The 15,614-nt window shown below is 37.8% G+C and overlaps 1 protein-coding gene and 1 non-coding gene across 2 annotated transcripts; one reads left to right on the top strand and one right to left on the bottom strand.

Moving 5' to 3' along the window:
• Positions 1-3,765: 3,765 nt before the first annotated feature.
• On the bottom strand, positions 3,766-15,152 carry LOC143847583 (plastidial pyruvate kinase 2-like). Its single transcript, XM_077356509.1, has 12 exons — positions 14,614-15,152; positions 12,326-12,613; positions 11,623-11,788; positions 11,334-11,468; positions 10,918-11,028; positions 10,710-10,798; positions 9,259-9,321; positions 6,684-6,859; positions 5,678-5,780; positions 5,413-5,561; positions 4,854-4,962; positions 3,766-4,123 (listed from the first exon to the last, which is right to left on the bottom strand). Exons 1-12 carry the CDS (start codon positions 14,854-14,856, stop codon positions 4,016-4,018), a joined length of 1,740 nt encoding a protein of 579 aa, XP_077212624.1. The 5' UTR covers positions 14,857-15,152; the 3' UTR covers positions 3,766-4,015.
• A 173-nt stretch (positions 15,153-15,325) lies between these two features.
• TRNAG-UCC (transfer RNA glycine (anticodon UCC)) lies at positions 15,326-15,397 on the top strand. Its single transcript has one exon. It is a non-coding gene; the product is annotated as a tRNA-Gly (tRNA).
• The last annotated feature ends 217 nt before the right edge of the window (positions 15,398-15,614 follow it).

Below are 15,614 nucleotides of genomic sequence, written 5' to 3'. Positions count from 1 at the left end.
TCTGAATGTTAGAGGGTTTAACCTAACCCTCTTTTGATCGGAGGGTTAGGATAAACCTATGGAAATAATTTTTGGGTACACCCTATTTAGACTGTGGCCCATCTAATGGACGGTTTCCCTAAAAGGAAATAATATCAGTACTTCAATGTTTTGATATCCAAGCTATCATTGCTTGTCTTTTAGTATTTAATGAGATTGTGAGAGCTTTTGGGAACAGTAATAACCTGTTCACAGCCTTTTAAAGACTAAAAGACAAGCTGGTAGAGTGTGATATCAAAACATTGGAGTGTAAATATCATTTCCCTAAATAAAATTTACTTTTAGTTAGAAGATTAAGGAAAATCTCACAATCCCTAAAATCTCTCCTCTTACTGATGATATTAGAAATACATTAATCTTTGAAAACTCTCTCTCTCTCTCTCTCTCTCTCTCTCTCTCTCTCTCTCGTACACACAACACAGACAGAAGGAATCACATCTCCCTGAATCCATCCATTGAATGTTATCAGCACTACTGTATTTTGATGAGGGCACTCCTCACTTTATTAAAAGTATGGTATGGCCCTCACCATAGGATGATCCAAATTGTCCATTAGATGGGCCACAGCCTAAATAGGTTGTTCCCCAAAAATCATTTCCATAGGTTGATCCTAAGTTCCTAACCCTCCGATCTGTAGAGGGTTAGGATCAAACCTCTAACATTCAGATCGGAGGGTTATGATCAACCTATGGAAATGATTTTTGTGTCACAACCTATTTAGGCCGCGGCCCATCTAATGGGACGGTTTGGATCATCATATGGTGTGGGCCGTACCAAACTTTTAATAAAATGAGTGCCCTCATCAAAATACAGTAGTGCTGATAACATTTCCCTTTTTGGCATAGAATTATCTCTCTTAAATGAATAATTAATGCTTAAGTTTACTAATATTCTTGGCCCATGCTATGCCCGAGTGTAAAATAGAGGGCCCGAAGTTCAAAATATGAGGTGTAAAATGGTGTCCCTGGTCCTATGCATGGACTTGGGTGAGATCATGAGACCCATCAAAATATGAAAAATGGTTGGCCCCACCTGCTGCATGGGTTTGAGAGGAGTTGATTGTACCCAACCTATCAAAACATGGTGTAAAATGTGGGGCCATGCCTCTATAGATCAGAGGGTTAGGATCATTCTATAGAGATGATTTATGAGGTATTGGCTACTTACGCCGTGGCCAATCAAGTGAACGGTTTGGATCATCCTAAGAAGTGAGCCCAATATACTTTCTTAAAAATATTGGGCCGGATTTCACACGCTGACCATGTTGCTTCTCTACATATCAGAAGGTTATGATCATCATATGGAGATAATTTACCAGATGTAACCTACTTACGTTGCGGCCCATCAAATGCATTATGATATTTAGTTATTTACCGGATATAACCTACTTAAGTTGTGGCCCATCAAATGAACGGTTTGGATCATCCTAAGAAGTGGGCCCACTGTACTTTTTGAAATGTACTGAGACTTCCCGTGCAAAGTTTCACGTAGCCATATGTTATGAGTCTCTGACTTAATATCTTGATTTCTATTGATTTGTGTAATATCATATTATATACGTGGAATAGATTCTGTAAGGTGCAACGCGCGGGTAGGGTCGGGTCGGGTTGAGGTCGACCCGAACCCAACCCGAGGAGCCATTTGCTCAACCTGACCCGACCATTTGCTCAACCCGAACCAGAACCGACGCAACCCGATTTTCAAATAGGTTCGGGTTGGGTCCGGTTGACCCCTGTAGGCTTTAAGCCTTTTAACGTTTCTAACTTTCCGTCTTTCCATGTGCCTTGAAAACTTAACAAATAAGTAATGTGTGAAAGGGGGGATTTTAATATTTTATGCGTCAGAGGGATAATATCATTCCTTTTTGTTAGTTTTTTTACTTTTACTAATTTAGGTAATGTTATAAGTAAAATAGAAAATTAAAATTTTTGAGAGGGAAAATCAAAAAGGCAAATTTTAAACTTTCATTTTAAGTATTTTTTATTATTTTAAAAATACAAGTTGGGTTTCGGGTCGGGTCAGGCTCCCGACACCCCAACCCGAATTCAAATCTGGTTGAGTTTTTCCAACCCGAACCCAACCTGGATTTCGAAAAACCCAACCCGACCAGGCAAAAAATCAGGTTCAACCTTACCCGAGTTGCACCCCTCATTCTGTTGTCCAAGGTTAGGGGTATAAATGAGCCGAGCCGAGCCGAGCTCGGCCAGGCTCGGCTCGGCTCGGTCAGGCTCGCGAGCCTTACCGAGCTCGGGTTATATTAAGCTCACACCCCTCATCTTCCCTGGACAGCCCTACTAGTGTAATTTGACTACTTTTTTTACACTATGGGGGGTGGTCCTAGTAACAAATGGGGTTCCAAAAATGAAGTGACATATTTTGCCCTCCCCTTTCACTCTCTGGACAACCCTTTTAATGTATATATATATTAAATTCTTAACGAGCCGAGCCGAGCCGAGCCTGGCCTAAATCGGGCTCGGCTCGTTAAGCTTAACGAGCCTGGCGAGCCGGCTCGGCTCGTTAAGGATTCTAGCCGAGCTCGAGCGAGCTTCCAAGCCCGAGCCAAAATTGACACCCTTATCCAAGGTCAACCAAGGCGGTGAAGACTGAAGAGCTTCTCATCAAAAGTCCATTCTTCAATATTAAAATTAAAAAGAAAAAAGGAAATGATATCTACATTCCCTTTCCCTTTCCCTTTCTAGGACATAATGGCACAAAGGGAAAGTAGGTAACATCTTGAGAATAATATTAATAAGCAGAGGTTTATTTTAGGGCGATGATATTTTCACCCCCCCCCCCACGCCCACTTTAGTACACATTCGCCCCACTGTTAACGTGATTTGACGTCAAAGAAGTGCTAAAGTTGCACACTGGTCACAATATAATGGGGCGAATGCGTACTGCATAGGGGGTGAAAATTCCCTTATTTTATGTACAGTTAGCTCAGGAATTATAACATCAGCCTTTAAGCCAGAAAAGGGTAAAGTACAGATTGGAAGGGCATTGTTAAAAGGAGTTTTGTGGGAGAGTAAGTTAAATTTTGGTCAATTCCCATGTTTGGTTGCCTTTTAGCACTATGTTTATTTTAATCCCACTCTTGTAATGATTACTTGTGGGGTGAATTTTTTAATCCCACTTTTGTAATGATTGCCTTTTCATCCCATCCCCAGGAACAAAAATAAACTCAGGAACCAAAAATAAGCTTGAGAAGAATTTTTTTTTTCTACCCAACAATTCAAGCAACCAAACAAAGGTTTTTTTTTTGCCCACCATATCTCCGAGGGTATTTTTTTCTCCCACACAACCAAACATGGGATTTTTATTTTACCAGGATACTTCCAGGACTTCTTTTTTTCCCACCTATCTCCCAGGGTATTTTTTTCTCCCACATAACTCCCGCGGACAAAAAAAACCTGGCAACCATACAGAGCATAAGGCAACCTAATATGAATTAAATAAGACAACTTCTGCTATGAGGTCGACTCTTTAACGAAGAAGAGGAGCGATGAAAGGCTTTTTGCGAAATTGCCTGGACACCCTGCTATAATAGGAGAGTCTGCGGGTGTCTCTTTCACTCTTGAAAGAGACGCCCTGAGAAGGCTTTTTGCGAAATTGCCCATACACCACCCTATTATGATACACAAAGACATTGAACTAATAACAAAAAATTGAGATTGAAAGGTAATAAAATAGTCGTTTTCCTTAAAAATAAAAAAATTACTAAGCTCGTCTTAAAAATATGTTCCAAAAAATATTTGGGAAGTAGTATTACCATACATTATAAATTCACTCAAACAAATATCAGAATAAAATATTACAAATTAAAAAAAAAAAAAAAGCGACAGAAAAGGCCGAATTCCTGATAGGGATCTCTACAACGAAGAACACCATTAAAATACAATGCATGAGATATTTTCAACTAAACGACAAACGGCGAGCGGGTACTGAGTCCCAACTCAGTCTCACATTTGCTTTCCAACTACACTTTCCTCACCTGGATATTATGCGTGGACTGGAACCGCCAGATGGGTCGCCTCCCGCTCTGAACAAGAGCAACCTCTTCCCCTTCCTTCACCATCCCTTGCTTCTGAATCAGAAAATTGTATATGATTTAGATCAAATAAAAAAGATGGTTTGAAAAATAAATAGAATTTATTAGTTAGTTTTGCCCACTTATTTGTCAGGCCTGTATTGCGCCGGTCATGAGCCATCTCATTTCTTTTTAAATGAGACTGGTCTCACCATGTTAGAATATATTAGGAGATCTGACCGTTGGATCAATATAGTGGTCGATTAGGAAGTTATTTTAGTTAGAGTGCTGCTATGAAGACCGAGTTGGGGACCGAACAAATTCCTACATGGCATAGGAAGGGTAGTTTTGCTATTCAAGGGGGTAAAAAGTCGAAAATCAAGGAACTAAGATTTCTAACGTGTAAAAAGGCTATTAGTCCGGTTCAATTCTCGGTCCCCAATTCGGCCTCCATATCTTTATTCTTTTAGTTATGTGTTTTAAATTTCAAACACAAGTAGTTATAGGCCGTTAAGCACGTGTTTTTCATGGGAACCACTTGTAAAAATTTCTCTATAAATATAGTGCGAAGGCACCCAAGAATGTACTGAGTTTATTTTCTGTAATTTTCATAATCTCTCACACTGTATAGGTGTTTGCTTTTATTCATATAATCCTAAGGGGAAACATGAATGGTTCATTTCTTTTTAAACGAGACTGGTCTCACCATATCGTTGTTCACTTTTATTCATATAATACTGAGGAGAAAGATGATGAATGAACCAAAAGAGCAATCAGCTGGACTTACCTGCAAGTAAGATAAGGCCTTTTCGAAAGTCTCCTCGGCATTGTCTGAGAATTGTAAGTGTATGGGGCATACCCCTTGGTACAAGGCCAGTCTCTGTCTCACTCTCTCCCTGCATGCCCATCAATCAACAAATCATTCAGCAATAATTCTAAGGCCATGTTTGGTTACCCTGAATTGTTTTCATGGAATATTAGCTTACCAAGTGTTAAGAGAGGTAGGGAGAGGGAGAGAATTGAGACGGATTGAATAAGGATGGTGCGAAGTGGCTGAAAAATAAGGAAAACAAAAACTCGATTTCGAGTGAAGTTTTTCTTTTCCCTGTTTTTCATGCACTTCTCACACTATCCTCCCTCATGCCCTCTCAAGTCTCTCCCTCTCTCTCCCTCAACTAATATTCCATGGAAATAACAAGCCAGCAAATCTGCCAGTAGAGAAGTGCAAGTGCTTGGCACGCATACAAGCACCTTCCTTGGTAGCATTTTTGCAGCTTACTTGTGAAACCAAGAAAGGAGAAAGGTAAAATTGCAAAGCATTTACAGATTACGAGCAAGGGACTCACTCATCTGTAAAAGCAAAAATTGTGCCAGAAGGTCGATAGTGACTTAGTAGTATCGCCATAAACCCAGTTCTGGTGAAGACAACAATAGATGTGCCAAGAGTGTTCGACATCATGGTAGCATGGAATGCAAACATTTCACTCATGTGGTTCTAAAGAACACAGGAATATTGAAGTAAGAAATTAGGGTCCGCAAAAAGCAGAGAAAAGGAAGAAAGGAAAGCATAATAAAAGCTATTGCAACACAGGATAATGACATGATAATAACCTTGAAAGCTCGACCGAGATTAGAAGGTTTCTCTCCTCCAACCATAGTTGCTTCTGTCCTCAAAGCAACTGTGTGCATAACCTTTAAGGCTTTCAGTGGAAACCTGCATCAAAGCCTGATTAGTGAAAACTTCTTTCCCTCGAGGAGTTAACCATAGTCAAAACGACTATAATCAACAATAATTAATTGGCTGATGGAAAAATGCAATATTGACAAACACAAAATGATTCATCTGAAGTCAAATGAAAAAAACAAAATTTTGACTAGAAATTATAGGGCATGTGATAGCTGTATATCATGTCTGGCAACAAAACATAAGAACCTGGAAAATGCCTTTCCAAGTCCTGTATAATGCATAGAAAAAATATTGTTGTCTTAGTGTCCTGGTTCTCTGGTCTGTTTTCGGATTGTTTGGTTCACTGAGTGGGTGGACTACGTAAGCTATCATAATTATTTCGTGATATAGTATGTTTATCTCTTTCTAAAATTATATTTATTTGTAAGAAAAGTGACACATTCAAACAAAAGAACAGTAGGTACAGAAGGGCAGAGTGTGTCCAGAAATACAAAAATTAACAAACGAGGCAGAGATTGCCCCCAATAAGTCCCACAACTACCAGCTTTGGCCAATGAGTCACCGATCTTACTGGCCTCCCAAACAGCATGCAGAAAAGAACAGTTCCTTGCTCAGGCAGTATTAACAATCTCATAATATTGTTACCCTATCCTGGCTTCATTGCTGCAAGCTTAAATCCGAACCAAACAGAAGTGTACCCTGTTCTGGTATAAAACATACTATTCACAGTTTGAATTAAATAGATCATTCATCTCTACACTGTACAATTTTGGCTTGTAAATATAAATAATTTAAGGGTTAATCACCAAATATGCAAGTTATTAAGCATCACAAGTCCAGTTTCTTCAAATAGATATGATCTCCTTGGGTTTTTTTCTAGATTCTGAAGTTCTAATGAGAAAAATTATTGAAAAATAATAGAATTCATACTTTCCATGAGCAGTTTCTCCAGAGAGCATGACTGCATCAGCACCCTCACGAACTGCAATAGCAATGTCTGAGACCTCTGCTCGGGTTGGGGTAGGATGAACAATCATGCTTTCCAACATATTTGTCGCTACAATAACTGCTTTTCCCATACTACGGCACATCCTAATAATCTCTTCCTGCGTGCACAAGAAATACAAGTTTTGATGAAGCCTGTTCGATTAGTGTATCAAATAGATACTTTTATATAGACTCAAATAAAAAATTGATTAGCCCCTTACAAATAAACTTAATTTTAAAGATCATGGCAATAACCAAGCAACATATGCCTTGAAAATGATAGTACTCAATACAGGCAAATATTGCCAACTTTTATATGTGCTATAGTTTTTCTCGAAGTCTGTGTGCCTATGAACTGATGCCAGGTATCAACATGCAGTTTGGTGACAATGTATATTGTTAGTCCGCAGAAGGAAGTAAAGTTGCACAGAAAGCCCTCTCAAGGTAGACATGTATATGGTTCATTGAAACTTATAGCCAGCTTATCAAAGGTTAACAGAAACTAAAGTTTTATTACCATAAATACTGATTGAAAACAATCAAATGTAATAGGAACAAAAGAAGATGCGATTGAGATATGTTGAGCATGAAAACTACTAAAAATACATTTTGTCCATCATTTCATATTTAATAATCTCAGGATGGGGGAGAGATTTCTAAAACCTCGATTTCTTACCTAAAATCCAAGATTCTAAAGAGAAGTGAAACAGATTGGTCTCCTTCTCTCCTCTCCCATCTACGATTTTGAGGAAATCCAAGGTTCTAGAATCCATGTATCCAAACGGCCCCTTATGCTTCTTTTTGGTAGGTAAGTGGGGATTGAACCTTCAACATCTAGGTTGAAGAACAAAGCCTTAACCAATTGAGCTAGAGGCTTAATCCTGACTACCTGTTGTGTTAAAAGGATTGCATTTCAGAGTATGGTTCTGCTGGTTCCAGTGGGATCATCATGACCCTGTCCATATTTTTTTCCTGGTTCGGTTTGGATTCAATTCTCTCGGTATAGAAGTTTTGTTTCACCCTGGTGCTGTCATCTGTCTGCAGATTGCTATGCCGCAAGACATCCAGTTTTGGCATCCATCTCTTGGGAGCCTCACGATGAAAAGGCTCTCCCAGCAATTTCAGGGATCATACCTAGTGGGTTGTGGGGTTCTCAGTTCTCAGTGGTTAAATATGTTACACATTTAGAGGGTCTTGGGCTTGGGGAGCGGGTGTCACAGATGTAATATTGGGGTTAGCAGATGTGGGATGTTGTCCCAGTTGTTGTAACTAGGCTCTTGTCTCATTAATAAAATTCTGTTACCTTTAAAAAAATTATTTCACTTAAAAACTGTATGTGACAAGTTAGGCCAAAATCAGAAAACCTATTTCTGATGATTACAAGGTTCTAGTAGTTTTTTTCTTGAAAAGTAATGATTTCATTACTATCAAACTAAAACAGCAGTCCAACATAGGGACAAGATGTCCTTCAAAGTATTTACAGCAGAAAAGCCCAAAACAGTCCACTCTACTAATCGTTAAAGCTCCACCGTTGGTTCCTCTAAATCTAGATTAACAATCTCCACTCCTTCCTTATCCACTCCTTTTGCCAATTTATCAGCTTGTTCATTTTCTGATCTCTTCATATGTTGGAGTTGTGGCCCGATTTTCCGGACAAGATCCCTGATTTCTAAAATAATAATTGCAAACTTCCATGGTCCACTTGCTTTGCTGCTAGCCCATGATAAAACATTTGCTTAATCACCTTCGATGAGCAAGGGGGCAAGCCTTAACATTTGTATACCATCTTAGGCTCATAGGAGTACTCTCAATTCAGCCTCGTTAGAATCACACACTCTGGATGGGCCTAATAAGGAGAGCAGCGATCTAGAATAAATGATCGCACGCCCCGAAAGAGACCACAAATGATCGCACGCCCCGAAAGATAAAAGGCTCTAGTAGTTCTAGATAATCTAAACAAAGACCATAGAAAACTATTAGCTTCTATTTCTCATTCCCTATTACCGTCCTTCAAGAGCTTCTGCAAATCATACAAAAATATTATATTATTTTATACCCATCCAGTTTTCAATCACTGTTCAGTGTCAACCTCCAAATTCTTGGTGACGTAGACAACATACACAGTGGCATGAGAAATCATGGCTTTGGATGGTCCAAGACTTATGACGGTGAGCAATCTCAGAATACCACCAGGGGAGAGTTACAGAAAAGATGCACATGGCAATGGAAGTGCTCAGTTACCAATTTTCCCAGCTATACAATGCCCTATAAATTGATTCTCTTGTTATTGACTAATCTGAAGATAAATACCTTGTATTCTTAAAGCACGTGAATGGTGCATAAATAAACATTTAAGCCAAGCAACCAAAAAGGTGGGATTTGAAAGGTAAATCAATAGAAATAATATCAGTGGATTGAGATAATATATAATACATCGAAGAGCGCATCAATGAATACGAAATCGAACAGCATATGAATATACCTGTAGCAACCATTCAAAAAAAAAAAATGAATATACCTGTAGCAAAGGAACCTCCTCAACAGGGAGCTCAGCCCCGAGATCACCCCGAGCCACCATAGCCTTCACTCAGAAATATCATAAACCAATGTGTATACAATAAAATAATTTATAACTAATAAAAAGACACGAGAATAATTGCAAATAAACCAAGCCAAAAAATAAGATCTTGCCTGTAAGAAAGCAAATTCAGTTCATCACAGATAGAAAAGACTGTAATGTAGTTTCACCATTCTATGATGAAAAAACGACAGTCGCCAAGACGATAGTAACTTCACATTGTAACCACTATGCTCCAGGTAATAACTATTAAGGCGTTCACATACACACCGAGGACCATCTAAGTTTAAACATGCAAAGGGCAAACTTGATAATGATACAAAGTGTCAGAAGGGTAAAGTTAAAATAAAAGTAATCAATCTAAAAGGGCTTCAATTTTTTTTTATTCATGGCCAAAAAATCAAAGATGGATTAGAGACAATAATTCATTATTTAGTGCACGATGCTGTTATAATGAGTTTTTATAAGGTGAAAGGCTGTGCATGCAAGTGCGTAAAAACTATATATAAAGTTGGGCCCATATAAAGAGCGATCTAAACCATTCATTTGCTGAGCCCTGACGTCGATAGGCCCCATTTTATTTTTTTATGCACTTGCATTCATGACCATCCGCCATATGAAAACTCCCACTCTAATCTGATATTTACATTTTATATCAAATAGTTCTTCTCTAATAGTAAACTACTGCACCATCTGAATTAGATGTTCGACGAAACAAAACATGATAGATATCCAAATCCTTGGTTAGAGAATGGGAACAGAATTGACTGAGCTGTAAATTCATGCAAACACTTGTTTATTCCATATTTTGGATTTTAGCTCACTCCACAGAAACAGCATTGTTGTAACCTAACCTCTAAACTATAGCTAGAAGCCTAGAACAACTTTCAAATATGAATTGCAAAGAACACGAAGGAAGATATTTAAATAGTGTTTGAAAGTGCAAATCATTGTACACAACAAGAATAACAGTGAAAGAATACCATAGTGGGCTTAAAAACTTGGAAGGAGTTCGTCCATTCTTATCTAAAGATCCAGATCACACCAACTACTATAGCACAATAAGCTCTAACAGATAACCAACCACGAAGACTTGGTTCTTTTACATATAATAGATGCTGGAAGATAACAAAGTGTGTCAACTCCAGACAAACACAATCACAATTACTTTGGCACGATAAGTTTCTCTTTAACACAAAGGAGAAGACGACCAAGGATCCCAGACCCTGATGTTTCAACACCGACAAGATTGGGGAGCATACCAAGGGGCAAAAGATACTGACTAAACTGTTAAGAAATCCAAACAGTGGAACCAAACATATAGGTTTGGGATAGGTAATAAATTTAGAAACAAGTTGAAGATTTGCAATATACAGATTCTGGTGCTATACCCCATCAGATGCAGAAATAATAGAATGGAGATTTGGTATAGAGTCTGCACTTTCAATTTTGACAATCACATGTATATCTGCACCACAATCTGCAAAAACAATAGGACAGGAGATTTAACTGATGTTGCGTAAAATAAATCCAGCCAAAATGTGCTTCTTGATTTAACATATACCTATCAAAAGATAGAGATTTGTACCAGATACTTACTTCGTAGATAATCCTTCAATTCATGGACCACTTTTGCATCTTTAACAAAGGAAACAGCATAGCAGTCCACTTTATTATCAACCCCAAATTTAATGTCATCCCAATCTTTTTCTGCAGAAAATAGAAGCAAATGGTTATACCATTCAAAAAAAAGAAGAAGCAAATGGTTATCTGCATTTATACAAGAAGAAAGAACTATCATCAAATTAAAGACCATCCATAAGATAGGAATCACCAAAAGACACTGACAAACCCTCTAGAAAATTGTGTTGTATCTTACATTTTTTGTGTTTTCATTTTATTGTACTCCACCTCTTGACCACCTCGGTCATAGGGTTTTTCATTCATAAAATCACCATTAAAAAAACCCTCGAGAAATTGACAATGATACGATTGGATGCAGTTCAAAAGCTCACCCGTGATGGATGGTAAGGTAGCACTCTTTCCTCGAACATTCAAATGTCGTCTCGACTTGAGTTCACCTCCATCTACAACTTCACATTTGACTGAATCCTCTGTCTTGGACTTCACCAAAAATGACATCATTCCTCCTAAAGAAACAAACTGAGGGTTAGTTTAACTAAATCATCATAGAAGCCAAATTTGTGCAGTTTCTAGAAGTTCCAATTTTCAAATTTTAATATCACAGCAAAGAAGATTTATGATCCCCAACAAATATATGTGAGTCTTGAATTGATCACATACCATCAACCAGAAGCATGTCGCCCACTTCTACATCATTAACAAAATCATCATAGTTTACACTAACACAATTTTCTGTCCCAACTCCTCTTTGGATGGTGAAAGTGAATTCTTGGCCACTAGCTAACACAATAGGCTGTGGCAAGTCCCCACTCCTAACCTCAGGGCCCTGAAATATAACAAATGAAAATGAAAATTATAAATGAGAGGAAAGTTGAAATTCAAGAATTGTGTATTAGACAGCAGCTCGCGGCCTTTATAATTTCATCCATTAATTTGCAATGAGGGAAGAACTGTCTGCAATATTAACATATGCATGCCTATGCATATGCATGGAAACCTGGAACACAAAGACAAATATTCCAGGATATTGGCTCCCACGCGACGCAGCATATGAAAAATTAGGCGGACCTTTATTAAATTATCAAGGACTTCACTCATCAAAGTGCATAAGTCCCATAGAATGAAAAGACGGGGATACTCAGAAACTGCTACCTGACCAATACTGTTTTAGAGACAAAAGTGGCAAAAACATTATAATGCAAAAATAAAAAAAAAGGATATAGTATGAAGAAAACGATTATTCTGTTAAAAAACAAAGTGGCAAAAGCATTATTTAATGACCCAAACCTTTCAATTTTGGCTAAGCAACCTTACCTGCCAAGTTAATAATGCAAGAAAAGGATATAGTATGGAGAAAGCATGCCTTAGTATCAAGCATAATAGCAATCACATTGTCTTTTGATTGAGCATTGTATTCTTTGACAAGATCAATGACTTTCTGATGAGATGCATGGTCTCCATGAGACATGTTCATTCGCGCAACATTCATACCAGACTCAGCTAGCTTCCATATCATTTCTCGCGTATTAGTCGAAGGACCTATCGTGCAAACAATTTTTGTCTTGCGTCTAACACTTGGCTTAGACCACATGCCCATAGATGTGTCCCCAAACTGCGGAATGCCCTGGAGATGTTGAAATTCCTCTTCTCCCTGACCATCAATAAGTATCATTAATTAGTGAAGTAAAAAAAATGAAATCCTAACAAGGGTTGAGTACGATCAAATGCTTCTATTTAAATTGAAAGGCATGTGGTCATAAATAAGCCTTCAAAATAGTAAGGGTGTAATAGATGACATTAGCTAACAAACAAATTTCTAATGAACCAAGCTGAAGCAAATTCAATCATACTCAACAGATTGATATTAATGTAAAAATAAAAGATAGGTTATAATTTGGTGTAATCGAATGTCCCCCAACTACATGGGTCAGGCCAATGATTTGATCTTCACATATATGGGTGGATTAGGTATAGCACAAACCGAACCATTGACACAGTCGATGCAGCTTCACAAACCATCTTACAGACTTCTATACATTAGCAATATCATTATATTTGATCATGCTTTAAAGGACTATGTGCTCAAAATCAATGTGACGGTTGCAATACCAGATACCATGCACTTGAAAGGGAGCAGATTAATTGGGTCGGATTTTCAAACCAACATATCCAACATCCTTGATTACGCCAATAAATAAGCAGATTAATTAAAGGGACTTCAAAATGCATGATATCTTCCAGCATAATGTATAGTTTATAACAAAAAAGTCAACTTGTTTCACAAAAACATCAGTCCATCAATAAGTGAAGAAAGCTTATGCAGTAATCATGGCATATATTCCAAATCATATCTTCTTATGGCTGATAACATGTAAAATACATGTTCACGAATTCATTGTCACAAATAGACTAATATCTACATGTAGTCAGATCTCTTAGCAGTGAAGTTATACATCCTAAGATTTGAAAATGAAACCATTAAAAAAAAAGGTTTTGAAAATGAAAAATCGAAAGAAATTCAAATGCAGCCACCAATAAACAAGTAGGTGTGATCAAGGTTTTAAATTTCTACTGAAATCCGAAATTTCGGATTTCAGTCAACAACGAAACCAAAACCGAATTCCCGAAACGTACCAAATTTCGGTCGAAATTTCAACTTGGGGAGAAAAATCAGCTGTTTCGATAACTTTACCCAATTTTGACCAAAATTTAGGGATTTTGGCTGAAATTTCCGTTCCGGTGAAGTCCAAAATTGTAGCCGAAACCGAAATTTAAAACCTTGGGTGTGATGACCAATTACTTGGAAAGAAAAAATTCATAATGCACTCGTCAGCACCAAACAAATAAGGCAAAAGTAGTGGTCATGTGCAGTAAGCCTAATTTGAAGAAAATTTCTATTCGGAAAGTAACTAAAGTGAATAGACAAAAAACTTACTTGTAAAATCTCTATACTCCATAGAACTGATATGTACCTAGATGGGTCCCACTTAGTGGAATAGGTTAATTAGATATTTTAGTGAATAAGATCATATCTTAATATATTTAGTAGTTAGGTTAGATTAGGAGAGTTTCTAATTCGCTATTTCTATTCTTATAATAAGATCTTTTTATGTTTGTCTTTGAGTGTTTTATATAAGCAGATGTTATTGTTAATGGAAATGAATGAAGAAAGCATCTTAAAAATTGTGTCTTTTGCACAAAGGAGGACTGATCCTTCCCTCAAAGTGGATCAAGAGGCTGATCTTCCCTCTAAGAAGATCAATCACGTTACGAACCGTTCGGGTTCGTAACAAGAACCAAGCGCAAATAGAAGAAAAATCCTTTGATCGCTTACAGTTAAAAAGAAAAATTAGGAAAATCATGCAAACAAGAGATGGACAAATATTGCATTAATCTCTTACAATTCATACAACAAGTTCTGTTAGGTCATAACGATTAAGAAAAAGGTCCAGGGAAATTAAAGTTCGGAGAGAGAGAGAGAGAGAGATCAAATCACAGAGGAATGCAGCTCTAAAAGAGATTTAAAAAGGAAAAAAATATCATAACTATCAGATTAAATAAAATTAAAGTTCGGAGTCTATAAGAGATTTCAAAAGGAAAATAAAACATTTCCTCTTTCCAGGCAGATGAACTAAGGTTTCAGAATCTTACAATCTTCGGAACATCTTCCGGAAAAACTGGAAGAACATCTGGCTCAGCTCGGACTGATCTCTTAGCCATGACAGGAACGCCGCAGCGGAAAAGTTTTTCCTTGTTCTGATTCTTCACTCGTAAGAATTTTGGCAGAAAACTAGAGGGTTTGAGCTTCTCGAGCACCATTTTTCCGTTTTCAGATCTTGAAGTAGGGCACAGTAAAGAGCCAGTAACAGATCTAGAAGCTACTACTTGCGCCATTGCGGAAACTTTGTTGATTGAGAAATGCAAGAAAAACAGAGGCGATTTTGAGAATTTTTACTCTCTATGTAAACCTACTTGTAGAAATCGAAGCTTAAAACCACTCTGGAAAGCTTCTGATGTTCCTCTCTGGAGAAATCGTCGTTAAATCGAACAAAACTGAAAAACACTTTGTTCGTATCGAAGACGAGGTACGCTTTTTTCGCCCCAATTGTAGGATTATGCGCTCCCCTTGTAAAGTGATTTGACCTCAAAAAGTTCACGTTAACAGATCCTACGGGCATCTCCCCTTTCTTTCATCTTCAATCAATTTCCATACCTACTCTCTATCTCATTTTGTCTCTGTTCGTTCGATTTCAGGACAAATTTTTGACGACAGAACACGAGCTTATTCGCGGCATAACTTTATTCGTTTCCTGTCTTATGTCACAGAAAATAAAATTTTTAAATGAAAAAAATTGCCAGTAAAGCGTTTGTAGTCCAACGGTCAGGATAATTGCCTTCCAAGCAATAGACCCGGGTTCGACTCCCGGCAAACGCATTTTCAGTTTTTTCCATTTTAAAGAAAAAAAAACGGAAAATGATACATTCGCCCTTAACCATTGATTGTTTGCAACTTCTGTTAGGGCCCGTCCGGCAGCTCATGGAGAGGGAGACAGAGAGAGAGGGGGAAGGGGGTATACTTCCTAGTGGAGAGGAGAGGTTGAGGAGCAAAGAGGGTGAAGGAAACTGCCAGATCTGTGGATTTCCAATTTCTT

This window comes from Tasmannia lanceolata, unplaced genomic scaffold (genome assembly GCF_043159265.1).
Source record: "Tasmannia lanceolata isolate RefF3 unplaced genomic scaffold, GAP_Taslan_0.1 ptg000015l, whole genome shotgun sequence".
NCBI lineage: Eukaryota > Viridiplantae > Streptophyta > Magnoliopsida > Canellales > Winteraceae > Tasmannia > Tasmannia lanceolata.
Note: the sequence above shows the minus strand (reverse complement) of the source record. Positions and strands in the feature narration are given on the sequence as shown.